This window comes from Rutidosis leptorrhynchoides, chromosome 8 (genome assembly GCF_046630445.1).
Source record: "Rutidosis leptorrhynchoides isolate AG116_Rl617_1_P2 chromosome 8, CSIRO_AGI_Rlap_v1, whole genome shotgun sequence".
NCBI lineage: Eukaryota > Viridiplantae > Streptophyta > Magnoliopsida > Asterales > Asteraceae > Rutidosis > Rutidosis leptorrhynchoides.
In genome coordinates, this window is record NC_092340.1 from 262,007,333 (window position 1) to 262,030,741 (window position 23,409).

General features: G+C 30.8%; 1 protein-coding gene across 1 annotated transcript; it reads left to right on the forward strand.

Moving 5' to 3' along the window:
* Positions 1–20,897: 20,897 nt before the first annotated feature.
* LOC139864173 (protein JINGUBANG-like) lies at positions 20,898–22,088 on the forward strand. Its single transcript, XM_071852759.1, has one exon. It carries the CDS (start codon positions 20,898–20,900, stop codon positions 22,086–22,088), a length of 1,191 nt encoding a protein of 396 aa, XP_071708860.1.
* The last annotated feature ends 1,321 nt before the right edge of the window (positions 22,089–23,409 follow it).

Below are 23,409 nucleotides of genomic sequence, written 5' to 3' on the forward strand. Positions count from 1 at the left end.
TATGTATTCCAAAAGATTCAATCAGGGAGTTGCTAGTTAGAGAAGCACATGGAGGTGGTTTAGCTGGTCATTTTGGGATTAACAAGACATTGGATATCCTAAGTGAACACTTCTACTGACCATGTACAGATAAAGATGTCAAAGCTGTGATTAATCGTTGTGCTACATGCTTTCAAGCTAAGTCAGCATTTCACAAGGGTTTGTATACTCCTCTTCCTGTTCCCAACCAGCCATGGGAAGATTTGAGCATGGACTTTATTATTGCATTGCTAAGGAATCAGCGAGGCAAAGATTCAATTATGGTTGTTGTTGACAGATTTTCAAAGATGGCTCATTTCATAGCCTACAACAAAACTAATGATGCCACTATTGTTGCAGCCTTATTCTTTAAAGAGATTGTTCATCTTCATGGAGTGCTAAAAACCATTTTGTCTGATCGAGATACCAAGTTCTTAAGTTACTTTTAGAAGACATTATGGAAGCGGCTTGGTACTAAGCTTTTATTCAGCACTTCTCACCATCCCCAAACTGATGGTCAAACTGAAGTTACCAATAGAACTGTGGGAATGCTGCTAAGAATACTTATGAAGAAAAGTTTGAAGGAGTGGGATTTGAAGCTTGCACATGCTGAATTTGCTTTCAACAGAGCACCTAATTACTCCACTGGAAAATGACCATTTGAAATCTGCTACGGTGCAATTCACCCATACACATTGATCTGGTTCCTTTTGCAATTGAGCCTAAGACAAGTGTTGAGGCTATAAAAAGGCCAAATAAATGAAGAAGCTGTATGAAGAAGTGAAGGCAAAATTTGAGAAGACCAACCAGCAGTACAAGGCTAAGGCTATCCATCACAGAAAGCAGCCCATTTTTACACCTGGTGATCTTGTTTGGATTCATCTAAGGAAGGAAAGATTCCCGACAAAAAAGAAAGAACAAGCTGATGCCAAGAGCTGAGGGTCCATTCAAAGTATTAGAAAAAGTTGGTGATAATGCTTACAAAGTCGAGCTGCCTGGTGATATTGTTGTGTCTAGCACTTTTAATGTGGGTGATTTGATGCCTTACTTGGAAGATGACAACCTCGAGAACTTGAGGTCAAGTCCCTTTTTAGAAGGGGAGGATGATGCGGGTGAGCTGGGCAATGAAATTAGCATCACAACTAGCACAAGCTCAAATGATGTTACACTCGAGTCTAGTCAAGCAATGGTCATGTTGCCATCTCTTTCTTATCATCTAAGTGTTTTTGAAGCTGGCTCAACAAGCTTAGGGGTTACCCTACTTCGGTTCTTAAACTGAAGTAGTTACGTTTTTGTGAATAAAGTTATTGATAGTTGAAGGCAAGCCAACACAGAAGATGAACAAGTAGCCGGACCAGCAAATGAGTTTAGTTCAGCCAGTAAAGCTTTTATTCACTCAGCCAAATAACTTTAGCTCAACCAGGAAAGTTATACTTAGACGAACCACCTAGTTCAGCCAGATGAAGAATTTTAGTTCAACCAGCACATGAAACTTAGTTCAACCAGCAGGTAACACTATTTTCTTTTTAAAGGGCCGGCATGCTGATACGATTCAAAGTTTTACCTTATGATTTTCAATAATCAGGCCAAGTCATGTGCTTAACAAGTGTGTGAAGCTATTCTAGAATGATGAGCTGTCCAAGGAAGATTCTTGTCCATCATTGGTTGCTTTTTATCATGGGAGGAGCACTATCAAATGGCAGGCTTTTGCAGATTGTGTCCTTTATTCTTATTGGCTAATTTGTAATTGTTTATCCTTTTTGTCTCCTTTTCCTTTTTATGTTTTTGTCTTATCTAGAAAACAGCTTTTATGCTTAACCTATAAATAGAGAGCTCTTGTAATTGTAAAACTCAGTTGATGAATGAATGAAAGTTTGATAGAGCTTATCTATTTACATAATCTCTATGCCTTTACGAATCTTTGATTCTGGTGGCTAAGAGTGGTTTCTTTATCAGTGTTTGTAGTGTTACTTTATCAAACATTGTGGTGAAATCCAAATCTTCATATCTGATATTATAGTTGTGGTGGAATCTTTATCAGCTGTAGTCGAAGGTTTGGAGTGTTTCTAAATCTCTAATTGTGGTGGTATCTTTATTAATTTGGGGTTTCGATTCTTTTATCTGTGAAGACCCGTCCTAATCCATCCGGACGAAGTCCATATCGATTATAAACGATTCACAACAGTTGATTACATCGCGAGGTACTTGACCTCTATATGATACATTTTACAAACATTGCATTCGTTTTTGAAAAGACAATCTTTCATTACATCGAAAGTTGACAATATGCATACTATTTCGTAATATATCTTATTATAATTGACTTAATATTAATCTTGATGAACTCAACGACTCGAATGCAATGTCTTTTGAAATATGTCATGAATGACTCCAAGTAATATCTCTAACATGACCAAATGCACAGCGGAAGATTTCTTTCGTACCTGAGAATAAACATGATTTAAAGTGTCAACCAAAAGGTTGGTGAGTTCATTAGTTCAACATAAATAATTATTTCCACCATTTTAATAGACCACAAGGTTTTCATTTCCAGTTCTCATAAATAAACGTCCCATGCATAGAGACAAAAATATCATCCTTATGGATTGAACACCTGGTAACCGACATTCACAATATACATATAAGAATATCCCCATCATTCCGGGATCCTCCATCGGACATGATATAAATTTCGAAGTACTAAAGCATCCGGTACTTTGGATGGGGCTTGTTGGGCCCGATAGATCTATCTTTAGAGTTCGCGTCAATTAGGGTGTCTGTTCCCTAATTCTTAGATTACCAGACTTAATAAAAAGGGGCATATTTGATTAGATAATCCAATCATAGAATGTAATTTCGATTACTTATGTCTATTTCGTAAAACAGTTATAAAAACAGCGCATGTATTCTCAGTCCCAAAAATATATATAAAAAGGGAATAATGAAACTCACGCATATAAATATTGTAAGACAGTTAATAAAGCATTTGCATGTATTCTCAGCCCAAAAATGTATATAAAAAGGGAATAATGAAACTCACGCATATAAATATTGTAAAACAGTTAATAAAGCATTTGCATGTATTCTCAGCCCAAAAATGTATATAAAAAGGGAATAATGAAACTCCCGCATATAAATATTGTAAAACAGTTAATAAAGCATTTGCATGTATTCTCAGTCCAAAAAAGTATATAAAAAGGGAATAATGAAACTCACGCATATAAATATTGTAAAACAGTTAATAAAGCATTCGCATGTATTCTCAGCCCAAAAATGTATATAAAAAGGGAATAATGAAACTCACGCATATAAATATTGTAAAATAGTTAATAAAGCATTTGCATGTATTCTCAGCCCAAAAATGTATATAAAAAGGGAATAATGAAACTCACCTAATGTATTTTGTAGTAAAAATACATATGACTATATTGAACAACTGAACAATGCAGGGTTGGCCTTGGATTCACGAACCTATATCATTGGTATATATATTAATATATGTAATTGTAACCGAACAAATATATATATATATATATATATATATATATATATATATATATATATATATATATATATATATATATATATATATATATATATATATATATATATATATATATTAGTTGTATCATTTTTATGTTAATAGCCTATATATGTCATTTTATATATATATATATATATATTAAGTAAAATAATCATATTTATATAGTTAAGTTTTGTATTAAATATATATGTCCATATATTTATATATTTATATTTATTTAATAAATATCCTTTGTTTGTTAACTTAACGATACTACTAATAACAGTAGTACTAATAATACTTAAATGTACTACTTAATAATAACTAAAAATAATAATGATAGTAGTCATTTTATTAATATTAACATCATAATAACAATAACAACATTTAATAATAATAATAATAATAATAATAATAATAATAATAATAATATATAATAAGAATAATAATAATAATAATAATAATAATAATAATAATAATAATCATAATAATAATCATAATTAATATTAATAAGTAATAATAATAATAATAATAGTAATAATAAATAATTAAAGGAGGACTACCTCATAAAGAAAGAGTCCCAAAAAAATATATTGCCATCGCTCGGGATCGAACCCACAACCTCTCTAAAACACACAAACACCTTGAACCACTCCTCCAATTCTGTATTTCTGATTTATACCCATCTCATCTCTATATAACCCGTATCTTTATAACATGGCCCAATTTGACAGTCCAACAACATAATATCACGGCCCGATAACGAATAGTCCAATTGATTAATTTAATCTGGCCCAATTCGCCTTAAAAACCCAAAACAGATTTAATTGATCTATTAATTAACAGATAAGAATAAATTTTCTGTTGTCTTCTTTGCCTTTAACAGTTACGACGATCAACAAGGGAAGAAAAAAAATAATCTCGCAGGTTAACAATTATAATCATCATCGTATCCTCTTTATTGTTTCTATCTCCTTAACCCCATCATTAATATCGATACTTCCACAGCAACCAAAACCGTTTCCTTGGCCCAACAAAAACAATACACAGCCCAACGTAACATGGCAGCCCAACTCATGTTTCAACTTAGCTGAATCAAAGAATTAGTGGTGGGGTTCGGCCAGGAAAAGAAATCGTAGGGAAAAGCATGCGATAATTTTAATCATAGATTCATCAAGTGCTTCGGCCGAATAAAAAAAATATAGGTGGCACCATCATATGAGAGGGGTTCGGTTTATTAGCTGTCTATCCAAAAAGGAAAAAAAATAGCATGCTAGTTGTATTAATTAACAATTAAAAGAGAACTTTCGGTACTTTTGTATCCCACTAACGAGAAGAAGATGCAAGTGGGATAACCCTTTATTCAAAGTGTCGGCTATCAAGAATATATATACACATCACTTGTTTTGCATGCTTCCTTATTCTTTTAATACGATAGTATTTGTTATATGGGTTCGAGTAGTAGGATAAATGATAACATAGCAGTAACACTACCACAACGATCATGATGTGGTGGTGTGATCAGATAGCAGAAAACAGGAAGATCAAAATGTAAATGGGGCGATGATAGTATGATTTTGGTAGGTGAGTCTAACAAAGGTGGTGATATAGGGTTATAAATTATAATGGTTCAACGGTGGTGGTTCTCGTTTCATCGTTGACAAAGAAACAAAAGTGCAGCAGTAGCTAAAGTAATGATGGTGGTATTGTGATTGAAAGTTGATAATCGAGAGTGGTGTAGGTGTGTTTGTGTTGGTTGATTAAAAGAAGAAAACAAAAGAACGGAAAGTAGCAGCATATAGGCGATGTTGTCTGCTCACAATTTGATTGATAAACAAGTTTAGAAGAGAGAGATACAGAAGCATGGCGACGGTTCAAACAGGAATGAATTTGCAAGATTGTTTTGGAGGGTGTCGATTTATGAATGTATTGTGATGATACACTGATTAATCCATTTGTCATATACCAAAGATTTTATCCGACAGCTAATATTGAGCACGTACAGAAATATATAAAAAAAATAAAAAGAAGATTATGATGGCTAATAGAATTTTGAAATTTGCTGTTAAAATCGAATTTGCTTGGTACGAACTGAATGTGATGAAGGCTTATAGCATATATGAGTCGACAAGAACTATTTTACCAGTACCGAAATATATATAAATAAAATAAAAGTTGAAACAGACATCTAACAGACTTTGGATTGTATTTGGTATCCAGATTCGACGTCTAATAATTTTGGAGATACAAACAAGGTTCTGTAAAGTTCATTGGTACTAAGAAACAGATTTATATATAAAATTCTTTTATTTATATAGTTTAATTTTATATAAAATATTAATTACTATTAAATAATAAATACATAAAAATGCAGAAAAATGATAATACTGTTGTTTAAAAAAAAATAGAATAATAATTCCATTAGTTGTATTAATGATATATTAATAAATGGTATTATTTTTACAATTAAAAATAAATAAATAATAATAATAAAGAATCTTAATGATAATACCTAATAATATTACTAGTAATCATAAATTACATGTTTAAATTTTTTTATATCTATATATTGTTGATTTTAATAATATTACTAATGCAATTAATAACATTACTATTAATATTAACAATAACATAAATAATATCATTATCATAATAAAAATAATGATAATAATAACTTTAAATAGAATGGAAATCTTAGTAATCAAATTAATACTAATACCTTTTAATAATCATGATAATAATTAGGATTACTAAGAATAATGATACTAATATTAATACTAATTATAATATTAGTAATTAATATTACCATATATATATATATATATATATATATATATATATATATATATATATATATATATATATATATATATATATACATATTTATTTACATACAATTGTTCGTGAATCGTTGGGCATAGTCAAAGGGTAAATGATTATATGAACACAGTTTCAAAGTTTTTGAGATTTCAACAATACAGACTTTGCTTATCATGTCGGAATGATATAAAGATTAAGTTTAAATTTGATCAGAAATTTCCGGGTCACTACAGTACCTACCCGTTAAAGAAATTTCGTCCCGAAATTTGATAGAGGTCGTCATGGATAACAATAAGAATGTTTTCATGACGAGTATGAGTTGGTAAATAGAATTTTATCATATGGATTATCATGGAAAACATAATTTGATTATTCGAAGAGTACGAGTGAAGTTATCACGAAAGAGTGAAATGAATAAATGAAGTTTCGTTTTAACTTTTAACGTTGTCTTGGTTGAATTCCAGAGTTCAGGGGATTTAAAGAAAATCTTCGAAATCTAGGAGATTTGATTATTCGGCGAATAAGGAGATTAAGATCTCTATCATTAAATACGGTGATCTGCCTCGATTACTCTGTCTGCTATTTCCATTATAAATTAAACTTTTTCCGTTCCATAACTTTTACCACTCCTATACTCAATTCCCAAATTTAAAAGATTGTGAAAATGCTTAATCCAGTTCTGATCCTTGTCCTTATCCTGACTGTCGTAACAATCATTCTCCTTTTCCAACTTCCGCAGGATGAATCTGTTTATTTCTACTATGCTCTAGGGATTATTGTATTTATAATCCTCCCGTGTCTTTATATTGCTATACGCACTGATTTCCACGGTTTGTAATTTCGGTGTTGTTGTTGGGCTTTATATTTTCCTTTTATTTCAAAGTCCCTGCTTCTGTCTTCAATAATCATTGTTATCCACAGTTAATACTCTCTCCTATTTGCTGCGATTTATACCCCTCATTTCTATTTCGGAGATTCATTCTTTTGTTTTTCTTTTCCCGACTTTAAACCAAGCGAATAATGGTCCAGAATTCGTAATTATGGACTTTCAAAAGAACTAAATGTTCTAAACACGAAAGAACGAAATCGCACGATTTAATTTGTCAAATTACCAGAATCACTGAGAATAGAACTATCAAGAACATATTTTCTTAATATGTTCAGAATTTAAACAGAATGAAAGAGTTATGTAACATGACACATGATGATGTTATAATCTGTGATTCATCATGTTCCATTTAGAAACTCAGCATGCTTACTGTAATATAATCACGTTGATCAAGTGTCATTATATTATAATAACTCATGCATCAGTTCCCAACATTACTTCAATAACATTCATATTTTAAGCTTGAAAGTTTACAGAATATAGAAACTAACATTTTCTATATGATGTAACACTGATAGCATGACGAGATTAATGATTTCAAATAAGAATAGTTATGAAAATATCTTCAGAAATATGGAGGATATTTATAATGAAAGATAAGATAATATCTTTGAATATCTAATATCAGAGGATGATAGAAACTATTGTCTGCAAGGGTTTAGAGTAAGGAGCGAGATATTCACTAAAGACTTTAGCAGACATTGAATCATTTAGATTCTTTGAAGTGAAACTTATTCTTTGTGATTTGTCCACGGCTTTCTTCATAGTTTCGCATAATCTGCTTTTCGGTACTAAATTTTCTATTGAATATTTCCAATATAATGATACACAGGAAGCACGAAGAGGTATATAATCTCGGACGAGAATATTTATGAAATTATCCTCAGAAATATCGAAGATATTGATGATGATATTTTTGGAATTTCTAAGTTCGATGGTTGATGGAGAAAGATTTTCCGCAAGATTTTAACATGACTTTGGAGCAAGATATTCTCTAAAGATTTCAACGGATCCAGAATTATCTGGATTCTTTGAATATACGGAATGGTACTTGTATTTATCCTTGGTCTCCTTCGTGGTTAGCTCAATCCGTTTTCCAGTTCCAACTTTTCTGAGCTTTTCCAATATACTATTCTTTATCATCAAACTTTCGATGATTAAGGTCATTTACGGTTGTCTATGGTTTCTGTTGCTTCATTCAATTTTGTGACTGAGTGCTTTTCAGGTATTGATTTGTGACTGAGTGCTTTTCAGAATTTTAAAATGAGAGATCATAATTCTAAGAGATAAATGTCATACATATAACTGTTGATGTAGATATGCTGTGAGTTTTCAAAGTACAGATTGCTGATTCCTGTAATTGTTATGACAGTTCTCGTTACAAGATGCGGATGAGTACATGACGAGACTTTAATAGATAAATATAGTGATTTGTTGAAGGGATTTAAACTAAGGAGCAACGAGGTTACTGGTACGTCTGCCGGTAATATGATGGAATATAAAAGGTTCCCCGGTAATAATAAAAGAGCACGCATATATATCAAGGTTATAATAAGGTTGTTTCGAACGAAAATCGAAGTTGATTTGCTGGAGCTGTGACAAAATTGACTAATTTGGAAAGAGATTGCAAAGTTATTTTTGATAATAATAACGCTAAAGGAACTAGCACAGCTACGTGTTAAACGTTTACTCAGTTTCCGAGAATTTTTCAGGTGTATACTATATGCATAAATCTTTCCTTCCGTAGATGAAGTGCGGTTGGTTCATCATCTCGATTGATGTGTTTTCAAGAATCATGAAAGATTTGAACGCAGATTGTAATCGTCAAGATACAAATGAGGTTTAAGATGAAATCAAGTGGCAAACTTGAAGAAATATTTAGTTTCATATGTTATAATCAATATTTTAATTCATTTTAATTGTCCAATGTTATTAGTGCTCAGGCGATAGTCCACAGTTGACATTCCAATAATTCATACATAGTTTAATATATAATATTCGAATTAATTAATACGTATCGTGACCCGTGTACATGTCTCAGACTCGATCACAACTCAAATTATATATATTATTATAGAATCAACCTCAACCCTGTATAGAGAACTCGATCATTACTGCATATAGAGTGTCTATGGTTATTCCAAATAATATATATAAATGCGTCGATATGATATGTCAAAACCTTGTATACGTGTCCCGATATTTAAAGTGCGTAAAATAAATAACAGAAATTAAATAACGATAAATAAAGTGCGTAAAGTAAATAACAGAAATTAAATGACGATAAATAAAATTGCGAGAATGTAAATTACGATAATTAAAATGCGATAAATTGCGATAAATAAATTGCGATAAATAAGTTGCGATAAATAAATTGCGATAAATAAATGTAATCAGTTAGCTAGGAACAGTTAGCTGGAACAGTTAGCGTGGATTCTTAATAAAGTTTCTCATAGTTAATTTGTTTGTTTCTAACAAATTTTATTTTGTCCAATGTTTTCTTCATTATGCCACCTGTTGGATTCTGGTAAATCAAAATCCAAATATGAAATTGGATGAAAATAATTATTTTACGGTGAACGGATACGTATATCGATGGTTGTAAGTAGGATAATAAGTGACTGTTGAATCAGATTCGAAGAATGTACAATGTAACTTATTAATGTGAAATCTAAATATTCCTCGGGTATTACCTACCCGTTAAAATATTTTCACCATTAACAGTTTGTACGAAAGAATTTTTAATTACAATCTTTATGAAAATATATATACATATATATTTTCTTCAGATATAATCATGGATTTAATGAGTTAATGTGATATTAATCTCATTTGATTTACCGTTAGAACTAGAATATATAATCTCTAAAACATTAGAGATTACATAATCGCCATGAAGGATGAAGATAGTTTATGTAGAACGATTCGTAGAACGATGATTATGCTTGAGGTATATATTGCGAGGTTGAGACGTGTGATGATGTTGTTGTTGGTACAAGTTATGCTGCTGGTGCTGCTGATGGTGGTATTGTTGCTGTCGGTGCTACAAGTGTTGTTGGTGCTGAGATTGGTGATGATGTTGGTGTAGTAAGTATAGCTTGTAAATCAAGCACCATTCTTGTCAGGGTTTCTATCCTACCCTCTACCATTTCTATCCATCCACTCATCTGATTCGATAGATCTTGATTATCAATTCGAAGTTCCCTAACTTCTTCTAATATTCCCATTCGATTGGTATTCGGAAGTAGAGGTTGAATATTTTCTGAGATTGCAGTAATGCGACCTTCGAGGTGGAAAACTTTAGCAAGAAGGGTGAATACAGTGTTGCGCATAGGTTCGCCGGTAAGTACATCGTTTTCTCCGATGTTAGGAGGTAAGTTTGGTTCGCGGTGGGGCTCGACTTCTTCATTTCTCCATCGAGTGAGTAAGTATCGGACCCACCCCCATCTCCTCCAGAAAGAAAAATAACTAAATGGTTGAGGCACTTCTGGTTCATTGACTTCAGACTCTGCTTCAATATACATCTCGAAATCGCTTCCGGAACTAATGGAATCCAATCTAGGTGTAGGATCCATCTCTCACGACCAGTTAAAGGGTTTTGATATGAAATGATTTTCGAATATCTAATGATATTTTAATTATATATAGAATATCTATACATACTTCCAAAGATCCCGTGAATTACGGAGATAATTAAGGAAACGTGTCAGATAAAGTCTACAGTGACAGATACGCTAATATATGAATTTTGTCTATACACTATTTATGCAGTCAATGCAGTAAAACGTGTCTAGACTGAGAATAATGAGCCGGTAATTTCCTAAGGATGATAAGCAGATGTATTCCGACAAAAATGATAAGCAAAACTTTTGACATGCAGACACGATCGAAGTCCAGACTCTCTAATGCATCCTAACGACTATCAGTTAGACACACTAATACAAGACCTGGTTCACTAAGACCACCGCTCTGATACCAACTGTGAAGACCCGTCCTAATCCATTCGGACGAAGTCCATATCGATTATAAACGATTCACAACAGTTGATTACATCGCGAGGTACTTGACCTCTATATGATACATTTTACAAACATTGCATTCGTTTTTGAAAAGACAATCTTTCATTACATCGAAAGTTGACAATATGCATACTATTTCGTAATATATCTTATTATAATTGACTTAATATTAATCTTGATGAACTCAACGACTCGAATGCAATGTCTTTTGAAATATGTCATGAATGACTCCAAGTAATATCTCTAACATGACCAAATGCACAGTGGAAGATTTCTTTCGTACCTGAGAATAAACATGATTTAAAGTGTCAACCAAAAGGTTGGTGAGTTCATTAGTTCAACATAAATAATCATTTCCATCATTTTAATAGACCACAAGGTTTTCATTTCCAGTTCTCATAAATAAACGTCCCATGCATAGAGATAAAAATATCATTCTTATGGATTGAACACCTGGTAACCGACATTCACAATATACATATAAGAATATCCCCATCATTCCGGGATCCTCCATCGGACATGATATAAATTTCGAAGTACTAAAGCATCCGGTACTTTGGATGGTGCTTGTTGGGCCCGATAGATCTATCTTTAGAGTTCGCGTCAATTAGGGTGTATGTTCCCTAATTCTTAGATTACCAGACTTAATAAAAAGGGGCATATTCGATTAGATAATCCAATCATAGAATGTAATTTCGATTACTTGTGTCTATTTCGTAAAACAGTTATAAAAACAGCGCATGTATTCTCAGTCCCAAAAATATATATAAAAAGGGAATAATGAAACTCACGCATATAAATATTGTAAAACGGTTAATAAAGCATTTGCATGTATTCTCAGCCCAAAAATGTATATAAAAAGGAAATAATGAAACTCACGCATATAAATATTGTAAAACAGTTAATAAAGCATTTGCATGTATTCTCAGCCCAAAAATGTATATAAAAAGGGAATAATAAAACTCACACATATAAATATTGTAAAACAGTTAATAAAGCATTTGCATGTATTCTCAGCTCAAAAATGTATATAAAAAGGGAATAATGAAACTCACGCATATAAATATTGTAAAACAGTTAATAAAGCATTTGCATGTATTCTCAGCCCAAAAATGTATATAAAAAGGGAATAATGAAACTCACGCATATAAATATTGTAAAACAGTTAATAAAGCATTTGCATGTATTCTCAGCCCAAAAATTTATATAAAAAGGGAATAATGAAACTCACGCATATAAATATTATAAAATAGTTAATAAAGCATTTGCATGTATTCTTGGCCCATAAATGTATATAAAAAGGGAATAATGAAACTCACCTAATGTATTTTGTAGTAAAAATATATATGACTATATTGAACAACTGAACAATGCAGGGTTGGCCTTGGATTCACGAACCTATATCATTGGTATATATATTAATATATGTAATTGTAACCGAACAAATATATATATATATATATATATATATATATATATATATATATATATATATATATATATATATATATATATATATATATATATATATATATATATATATATATATATATATATATATATATATATATATATATATATTTATTAGTTGTATCATTTTTATGTTAATAGCCTATATATGTCATTTTATATACATATATTAAGTAAAATAATCATATTTATATAGTTAAGTTTTGTATTAAATATATATGTCCATATATTTATATATTTATATTTATTTAATAAATATCCTTTGTTTGTTAACTTAACGATACTACTAATAACAGTAGTACTAATAATACTTAAATGTACTACTTAATAATAACTAAAAATAATAATGATAGTAGTCATTTTATTAATATTAACATCATAATAACAATAACAACATTTAATAATAATAATAATAATAATAATAATAATAATAATAATAATAATAATAATAATTATAATAATAATAATAATAATAATAATAATAATAATAATAATAATAATAATAATAATAATCATCATAATTAATATTAATAAGTAGTAATAATAATAATAGTAATAATAAATAATTAAAGGAGGACTACCTCATAAAGAAAGAGTCCCAAAAAAATATATTGCCACCGCTCGGGATCGAACCCACAACCTCTCGAAAACACACAAACACCTTGAACCACTCCTCCAATTCTGTATTTCTGATTTATACCCATCTCATCTCTATATAACCCGTATCTTTATAACATGGCCCAATTTGACAGTCCAACAACATAATATCACGGCCCGATAATGAATAGTCCAATTGATTAATTTAATCTAGCCCAATTCGCCTTAAAAACCCAAAATAGATTTAATTGATCTATTAATTAACAGATAAGAATAAATTTTCTGTTGTCTTCTTTGCCTTTAACAGTTGCGACGATCAACAAGGGAAGAAAAAAAATAATCTCGCAGGTTAACAATTATCATCATCATCGTATCCTCTTTATTGTTTCTATCTCCTTAACCCCATCATTAATATCGATACTTCCACAGCAACCAAAACCGTTTCCTTGGCCCAACAAAAACAATACACAGCCCAACGTAACATGGCAGCCCAACTCATGTTTCAACTTAGCTGAATCAAAGAATTAGTGGTGGGGTTCGGCCAGGAAAAGAAATCGTAGGGAAAAGCATGCGATAATTTTAATCATAGATTCATCAAGTGCTTCGGCCGAATAAAAAAAAAATATAGGTGGCACAATCATATGAGAGGGGTTCGGTTTATTAGCTGTCGATCCAAAAAGGAAAAAAAAATAGCACGCTAGTTGTATTAATTAAATAAAAGAGAACTTTCGGTACTTTTGTATCCCACTAACGAGAAGAAGATGCAAGTGGGATAACCCTTTATTCAAAGTGTCGGCTATCAAGAATATATATACACATCACTTGTTTTGCATGCTTCCTTATTCTTTTAATACGATATTATTTGTTATATGGGTTCGAGTAGTAGGATAAATGATAACATAGCAGTAACACTACCACAATGATCATGATGTGGTGGTGTGATCAGATAGCAGAAAACAGGAAGATCAAGATGTAAATGGGGCGATGATAGTATGATTTTGGTGGGTGAGTCTAACAAAGGTGGTGATATAGGGTTATAAATTATAATGGTTCAACGGTGGTGGTTCTCGTTTCATCGTTGACAAAGAAACAAAAGTGTAGCAGTAGCTAAAGTAATGATGGTGGTATTGTGATTGAAAGTTGATAATCGAGAGTGGTGTAGGTGTGTTTGTGTTGGTTGATTAAAAGAAGAAAACAGAAGAACGGAAAGTAGCAGCATATAGGCGATGTTGTCTGCTCACAATTTGATTGATAAACAAGTTTAGAAGAGAGAGATAGAGAAGCATGGCGACGGTTCAAACAGGAATGAATTTGCAAGATTGTTTTGGAGGGTGTCGATTTATGAATGTATTGTGATGATACACTGATTAAACCATTTGTCATATACCAAAGATTTTATTCGACAGCTAATATTGAGCACGTACAGAAATAGATAAAAAAAATTAAAAGAAGATTATGATGGCTAATAGAATTTTGAAATTTGCTGTTTAGATCGAATCTGCTTGGTACGAACTAAATGTGATGAAGGCTTATAGCATATATGAGTCGACAGGAACTATTTTACCAGTACCGAAATATATATAAATAAAATAAAAGTTGAAACAGACATCTAACAGACTTTGGATTGTATTTGGTATCCAGATTCGACGTCTAATAATTTTGGAGATACAAACAAGGTTCTGTAAAGTTGATTGGTACTATGAAACAGATTTATATATAAAATTCTTTTATTTATATAGTTTAATTTTATATAAAATATTAATTACTATTAAATAATAAATACATAAAAATGCAGAAAAATGATAATACTGTTGTTTAAAAAAAATTAGAATAATAATTCCATTAGTTGTATTAATGATATATTAATAAATGGTATTATTTTTACAATTAAAAATAAATAAATAATAATAATAAAGAATCTTAATGATAATACCTAATAATATTACTAGTAATCATAAATTACATGTTTAAATTTTTTTTATATCTATATATTGTTGATTTTAATAATATTACTAATGCAATTAATAACATTACTATTAATATTAACAATAACATAAATAATATCATTACCATAATAAAAATAATGATAATAATAACTTTAAATAGAATGGAAATCTTAGTAATCAAATTAATACTAATACCTTTTAATAATCATGATAATAATTAGGATTACTAAGAATAATGATACTAATATTAATACTAATTATAATATTAGTAATTAATATTACCATATATATATATATATATATATATATATATATATATATATATATATATATATATATATATATATATATATATATATATATATATATATATATTTACATATTTATTTACATACAATTGTTCGTGAATCGTTGGGCATAGTCAAAGGGTAAATGATTATATGAACACAGTTTCAAAGTTTTTGAGATTTCAACAATACAGACTTTGCTTATCATGTCGGAATGATATAAAGATTAAGTTTAAATTTGATCGGAAATTTCCGGGTCACTACATTATCCTTGTGTTCTTATTTCTGAGTTTTACACTTTGTTTTGGGACTGTTACTGTTACAAATTGGGGGTTTCGTGTTCAAATCTGTTGGGTGAAGAAAGCTTGTTCTAAATTGCATTTTTAAAGTCATAATTACGCATCATTAATACTATTTGATCATATCAATTGTTATCAACCAAGTTACACTGGGTAGAGTAAGCGTACATTTGTAATTTCCTAACCTATGGCTTATAGCAAGATAAAGTTCATACATATATTAAGTAACTACTATCAAGTTGGCATTTAGTACATAGTCAAATAATACTCATGTATTAGTAGCAAGTAGTCAAGTAATACTTATGTATTGACTAGCAATAGATCACTAATTAATCTAGGTTTAAACATGTAGTGATGACATAGCATTGTATCAAGGCTATGTAAGTTTACTTTCAAATGTGGCATTTTGCAAGATTAATGTATAAGTATACATTAATGTCCAACACATGTACAAGAAAAGAGCAACTCTTGGTTGGGACTTGATGACCATCCTAAGTATGTCTAAATACATTTTAGGAGCACCAGTTTTCATGTAACACTTATGTGTTATTCTTAATCAAGGTTAAATCGTCATTAAGGTGTCATTAAGTGTGATTAACCAAGATTAGCTTTCTAGTGACCAAACTTATTTTGGATATGAAGGGGGCAACTATTCTAAGCATTTTTAAACAAGTTTCATAAATTATAGATGCCCTGAAGTGGTCAAACTTTATTTGATCAAAAGGTTGGACAGAACCTTCTATGGTCGATCCATGGTCAGGCGTGAGGTCGATCGTGCACTTGGTTTCATAAACCGGGGTGCAGGGTCATCCACAGTCTGACCTGTGGTCGACATATATTTTAGTTTAAGATTTATTTAGTTTGGTCTTTTGCTAGATTAAGTGTGGATTAGTGAATTTGTATATTTTTGTCAAGATGTCTATCAACACCTTTAGTTATGTGCATGTGTCATCATTAAAACACTTATTAACGTTGGTTAAGATTAATATTATCGTTAAGCATAAACCAACATCCTTCCCCAAAAATAACTTTCTATTAAAACCTTATCTTGTTGACCTAACGAAAGTTTGCATGAGGATAAGCAAAATTCTAAGTGTGAGATACTTGATAACGCACCAAAAGTCATATTTTTAACCGCGTTATACTGCTCATTTAAAACAAGTTATAGAATAAATGCCTAAAAAATATCTTTTATTGGCTTATTTTTTGGATCTCGTAAAAGAGAATTCAATGACGCGAGAATCGAAGAAACATAGTTATAACGAAGAAACCGGAGCTAAAACAGTGAACGATCAAAAAACGCACTTCAAGATACGCATTACGGGACTTCACAAGATGTCGGTATCCCGACATCCAAATTCACGTGCTGAACTGCAGTTATTGGGAGGGACTTGGGGTGCAATTTTGAAGACTTCCAACTCTATAAATACACTTATCCATAACCATTTTCAACATAATCTTCCATCCAATCTCACCAAATACTCTCTAATTGATGTTTAAAGTAGTTAACTTCTAGATTATGAAAACTATCACTAGATTAGTGATAAATATCTACAGTTAAGGAAAGAAAATTGTAAGGAGCACGGTGCGTCGAAAGTTGTCAACCTTTTGTAATATTCAGAACTCTCTATTAATCAACGTTCAATTCCTTCTTTGTTTATCTATCTTTATTTTATAATGTTTATTATATTTTTTGTTATGTTTCGAGTTGCCATGATTAGCGAGTAGTTATCTTGTGTGTTTGTTATGACGTAGTTAGTTAATTATTATGGGATAAATATAGAGTTGCAATATTGTGTTATGTTTTCTGACAAATATTATCTTTATAAATTAAATCAAATTTAATCAAAGAACGTGATTTTTAACTTTATTATTAAGACATCGCGGACCTCGATATAAAGTAACTATCTATGTCAAACATATGGTTGAATACAACACTATGCGAACTTTATGGGATCTATGAATGTTGTGGTTTCGGAGGCACACTAGTTGTAGTAAGTACCATTAGAGTGTTATAGAGTCTACATAAATAAACATCGTGAAATATCGATAATGAGACTACTTTTTACTCACATGTTACTATAAATAAAACTCCGAGGAACAAGCATAGTACATTATACCATCGATCATTTTTATAAAATGTGGTCTTAAAATTAAGATTAGGGATGTACTTAGGTAGCGTACCTTGGCTTAGTTTTTAGAGTATCTTTGATCCGATATAATGAAGCAAATTTATAAACTTATATTGTAACTGAGTCTTTCCAAACCATTTTTTTAACAGATGAAAGGACTGTGAAATTAACAACCACCTTAGTACCCACTAAGTGATACTTTAGTATCCAGTGCCTTTCACCCTTAGGTTTCTAGAATGAACTTTACTTAGGAAAGCATATCGCACTTTCACGTTTTAGTTGTTAGAAAATGGGGTTTGGTTTGATAATCGTGGATTGGTTCTTCAATTATGAAACACTTTCCTAATTAAGTATTTCGCCCCTCACAAGCCTCGGGTTTACACGAAAACCTAATTGGGATAAGACATGAACGATTTTGTTTACAAGAAAGAAGAAATCAAAATCAGGTATTAGAGAGAATGTGTGATTTTCTATATGTTCATAATGAAAACAAATCATATTCCTATATTTATAGGAAATGAAAAGGTGTGAGTGAAAGGACGCAACCTTTCAACCATAAGATGTAACCTTTCAACGAAAAGACACAACTTTCCGTTCACACCTTATGGAAAATGATGGACAAAGTATCAAGTCAACTCTTACGGGCGTGTACTACACACACTCCTCACTCGTTATTAAGTATAACCTGATTACTCTTGTTTTCAAATAAAACCCAATTAACTAAAATATTTGTTGATGACACTAAAATCACCAACATTAGTTAAAATATTATATTGAATTACATCTGTTAGTGTTAATTAAGAGCAATTGGACTTATAATGTTCCGATTATAAAATGTTGTAAGTGAAGTTGTACATAAATCATATTGTTTCAACATACATACACACATATACACATATATTGTCTTGAACCGGAAAGATGAGTTAAAATGATTACAATTTCAAAAATGTGTAGTGAAAGACTTAAAAAACATATATATGAAATTAAATATTCAAATAAGATTTCAAATTCTAATAAACATAACTTGACTTGAAAAGTTAAGATATCTACTCAAATCAACGTGTATATACTATATTTAAAATTGTATACATTGAATTCGATTTTGTATTCAATTTTCGGTTAACTAAATTCAGAATTTTCAAAACCGAAAATTGAACCGAAAAATCGAATTCAAATACTGTTTCGGTTTTGCTCAATCCAAAATCAACTTTTTAAATTCGATTTGTTTTTTTCGATTTTGTTTTGAACATGATATTCGGTTTAAATAGTTATAAATCAAATATTGCGTTATTTCACATCAACTTGCTTTAAACTAATAAAATAGTGACAGATGATGATATTTTCACTATTTTTCAATAAATATATTAAATTTATACTTTAATATTAATAAGTTGTAATATATACAAATAACAGAGGAATACTTAAATGAAACCAATTTTAAGTTGAGATCCAAGGGATCAATCAGAGTGCGACACGTGGCGCGATGATCACATGTGATTGGAAAAAAAAAATTCGAAAAAAAAAAAAATTTCAAAATTTTTTTTTTTCACATTTTTTTTTCAATCGCATGTGATTGGATTTGACATGTAGTAAATTAAATGTGATTCTGCATGTCAAATTCAATCACATGTGATTGAAAAAAATTCAATAAAATGACGAATAATGACGAATTTAAGTAAGTTTGTGCTAAAACCTTCAAACACCAAGTTTTTGATCAAAACTTGATCAATCACCTAATTAAAGCCTGAAATTTTGAAGATATGATCACGAAACGCTAACAAACTTGATCAAATCACCGAATTAAAGTCTGTTTCCGGTTGAATTTTTTTTAAAAAAATGATTTTTTTTTTAAAAAAAAATCAAATTTTTTTTTCAATCGCATGTGATTGGATTTGATATGCTGAATCACATGTGATTGAGTTTTACAATCACATGTGATTGGGTTTTACAATCACATGTGATTGGATTGACATACTAACTTTAAAAAAAATAATAATAATAAAAAAAATTCAAAAAAAAATTTAAAAAAAAAATTAAAAAAAAATTTATGTTTTAATTTTTTTTTTCAATCACATGTGATTGTCGCGCCACATGTCACGTTCTGATTAGTCCGTTGGATTTAAAGCAAATTATTGAATTCAAGGTATTACAACTCACAAATAACATTATAAATGTTACTATAAAATTGTAAAGTATATATATATATATAAAAAGGTGTGACTGGTTATAAAGTGGTCATTGATATATCCAATCTCATTTTTACTTCATCCACCATAACTGTGCAATAATAAGTTATACAGTACAATATATTAATGTATGATTCGTGATGAATAAAGTAAAAATGATGATGAATTTATCGTCACTCTTATAAAATACTCTTCACATAATCACATCAACTAACATTTAGGTAGGCTAACCAAGCTCTTAAATTAACACTCCTAAAAAAATACTTTTACAACAACATCATACGTGGCTATAACCATTGCATGACATGTATTCACACCATAAATAAATCTCTATCTATATCTGGAGTATATATAAAAAGGGGATGATTCTCGCACATACTTTTTTGATCCTCACACACCAATTGAGTATTATTACACTAGTAAAAGGTTAAAATAGGTGTGTGAGGATCAAAAAAGTGTGTGTGAGAATCATCCCCCATATAAAAATTTAATAAAATATAATAACTACTCCGTATTATTAATTAATCCGTACTTATGATTATAAAATATTAGAAATTAGAATTTATAAATATAAATCTATATGTATCCCGCCATTTATCAAAACCCTTTCTTCCAATCCATTTCACTTTACACCATCCAATTCAATTCAATCCAAAATTTCGCGATAAAAAACCTCTCAATTTGATCAAATATTACTTAATTACACCTACAATGAATCCACGTCAATCAATCAATTCAACCGCCAGAATCAGCAACAGCAGCAGCAGCGATACAAGCACAGACGCCGACGAAACTCCGGCAAAACCCCACCGTTTCATTCACTTACCACCGTCGTATTCATCGTTCTGTCACCGGTCAATTTCGATCGTCACCGGTCACACCGAATCAGTTTCTTGCATGGCGTTATGTGGAGAATTCATCATCAGTGGATCTTTAGGGAAAGAAATCATGGTTTGGCAACAACCCGATCTCCGATTGTTTACAACGTTCGGTCACGGTAGTGGTTCGGTTAAATCACTCGTAACTTTAGGAACAAAAATATTTACAGCTCATCAAGATTCCAAGATTAGGGTTTGGAGGGTTTCAAGAAATCTTGAAAATATATTCAAACTTGTGGACACACTTCCAACAAAAAAAGATTATCTTGTGAAGTTTATGAATCATAGTAATTACATACCAATTAGACGACATCATAAGCGTTTATGGATCGAACATACGGATACAATTTCGTGTTTAACGGTTCATAACAACTTGATCTATTCGGGTTCTTGGGATAGAACAATAAAGATATGGAGAGTATCTGATTACAAATGTTTAGAATCGATTAAAGCGCATGATGACGCGATTAACGCGTTAATTGCTAGTAAAGGAACAGTTTTTTCTGCCTCTGCAGATGGAAAGATTAAAGCTTGGGGGAAAAAAGAACCAAAAGGTTCACATTTTTTGAATGGGGTTCTTGACGGTCATAAGGATGTATCGATAAACTCGGTGGTGGTTTCGGGTGACGGTTCGGTGGTTTTGGGTGGTGGGTCAGATGGGTTTGTAATGGGATGGTCAATAGTAGATAGTTGGAAGATGATGTTTGAAGTTGAAGCACATAAAATGTCAATTATGTGCATGTGTATGAAAGGGGAGATTTTGTGTACAGGTTCAACAGATAAGAGTATAGGTGTATGGAAAAGGGAAGTCAATGGGTTGACTAAGATTGGAGTGATGATGGGTCATGAAGGACCAATTAAATGTTTACAAGTGTCACCAAGTAGTATTGGTGGTGGTTTTTTGGTATATAGTGGTAGTCTTGATAAAAGTATAAGAGTTTGGTGGGTACCAAATGTATCAAAATTAGCTCAGGATGATAACTCTGAAATCACACAGAGTATTACTCCCACAGTTTTATTCTAGTTAAACATAAACAAGTACTCTTGTATAATCTATGTCTATACATCATTCTTTTTAATTTTAAATCGATACATTTTCGATTGATGTATACGTAGTATGCTGATTTCTAATACATTGTGAGTATTTCGTTTGAGATGTTATGTAGATCAGTTTATTTTGATTATGACAGTCATTCTCTTTTTCTTTTCATTTTAATGTGTGGAGGGTCTACATGGGTTGGCAAAACTTTCAATTAACATCTTATATACATGGGTTGTATATTAAACTATTATATAAACTCTTTCCCAAGTTTTACATAGTTGACAAAACTTTTCAACTCTGCCTTTTGGGTCGAATTTATACAGAGATCAACAAAAATTTTCATTACTAAATATATACTTAGGGCAAACGGATATTTTTTTTGATCAGGTTACTCGGGAAATGGAGTACCTTTTAGTTTGATACATGCGATTTAACCGGCTTATTCAGTAACCGTTTTTAACTTTTTTCTCTAGCCAACCCAAAATATTGTGTGGAAATCCGATCTCAATCACTACACTATCTTGGAATGGAATGGAATGGTTTACTAAATAAATACTTAGGTTATTCTTTATTATTAATATTAATATTAATATTATAATAAATACATCTAATAAATGTTCGAAACATCCCCAAAAGTCTTGGGTAGCCATCGTCCATGATGCTTGAGAGCACAAGATAAAGTTTAATAATGGGTAGGAATGAAATGGCATGTCAAGCAGCCATTCATTAGTATTATTGTTGTTCGTTGAACTAAACCTAATTCGAGATATATATATTTTCACCTTCTTGCCAAGTTTGGTGAATGAATACGACACTACATATTGACTCGATAAAAATTATTATGAGTGAATAACAACCTTATATGCTAACCCCAAAGGTGTGGTTGAGTGCTTGAGAATTTCCAAAGAGGACTCAGGTTCAATCTTCACCAACATCACTACAAGGTCTTGCCTTTAAAAAAAAAAGAAAAAAAAAATTCTTATATATATATATATATATATATATATATATATATATATATATATATATATATATATATATATATATATATATATATATGCATAATGTTATAATATAATATAATCATTAATAACACCCTCACGGATTCTAAAGCTATGAATTTTAAAGATGCGAGTTATATAACCTTGAATTGAATCATAAACACAGCGACAAAAGATATGGTAGCCTACAGAATCATCGAGTTATCCCATACGTTAGGGGCCTTTGGACCTTGAGAGTTCCCGACGCTGGAGTTAATCGGTTAATGGGTGTCCCACATCGAATATCGAATATGAAAATAAAC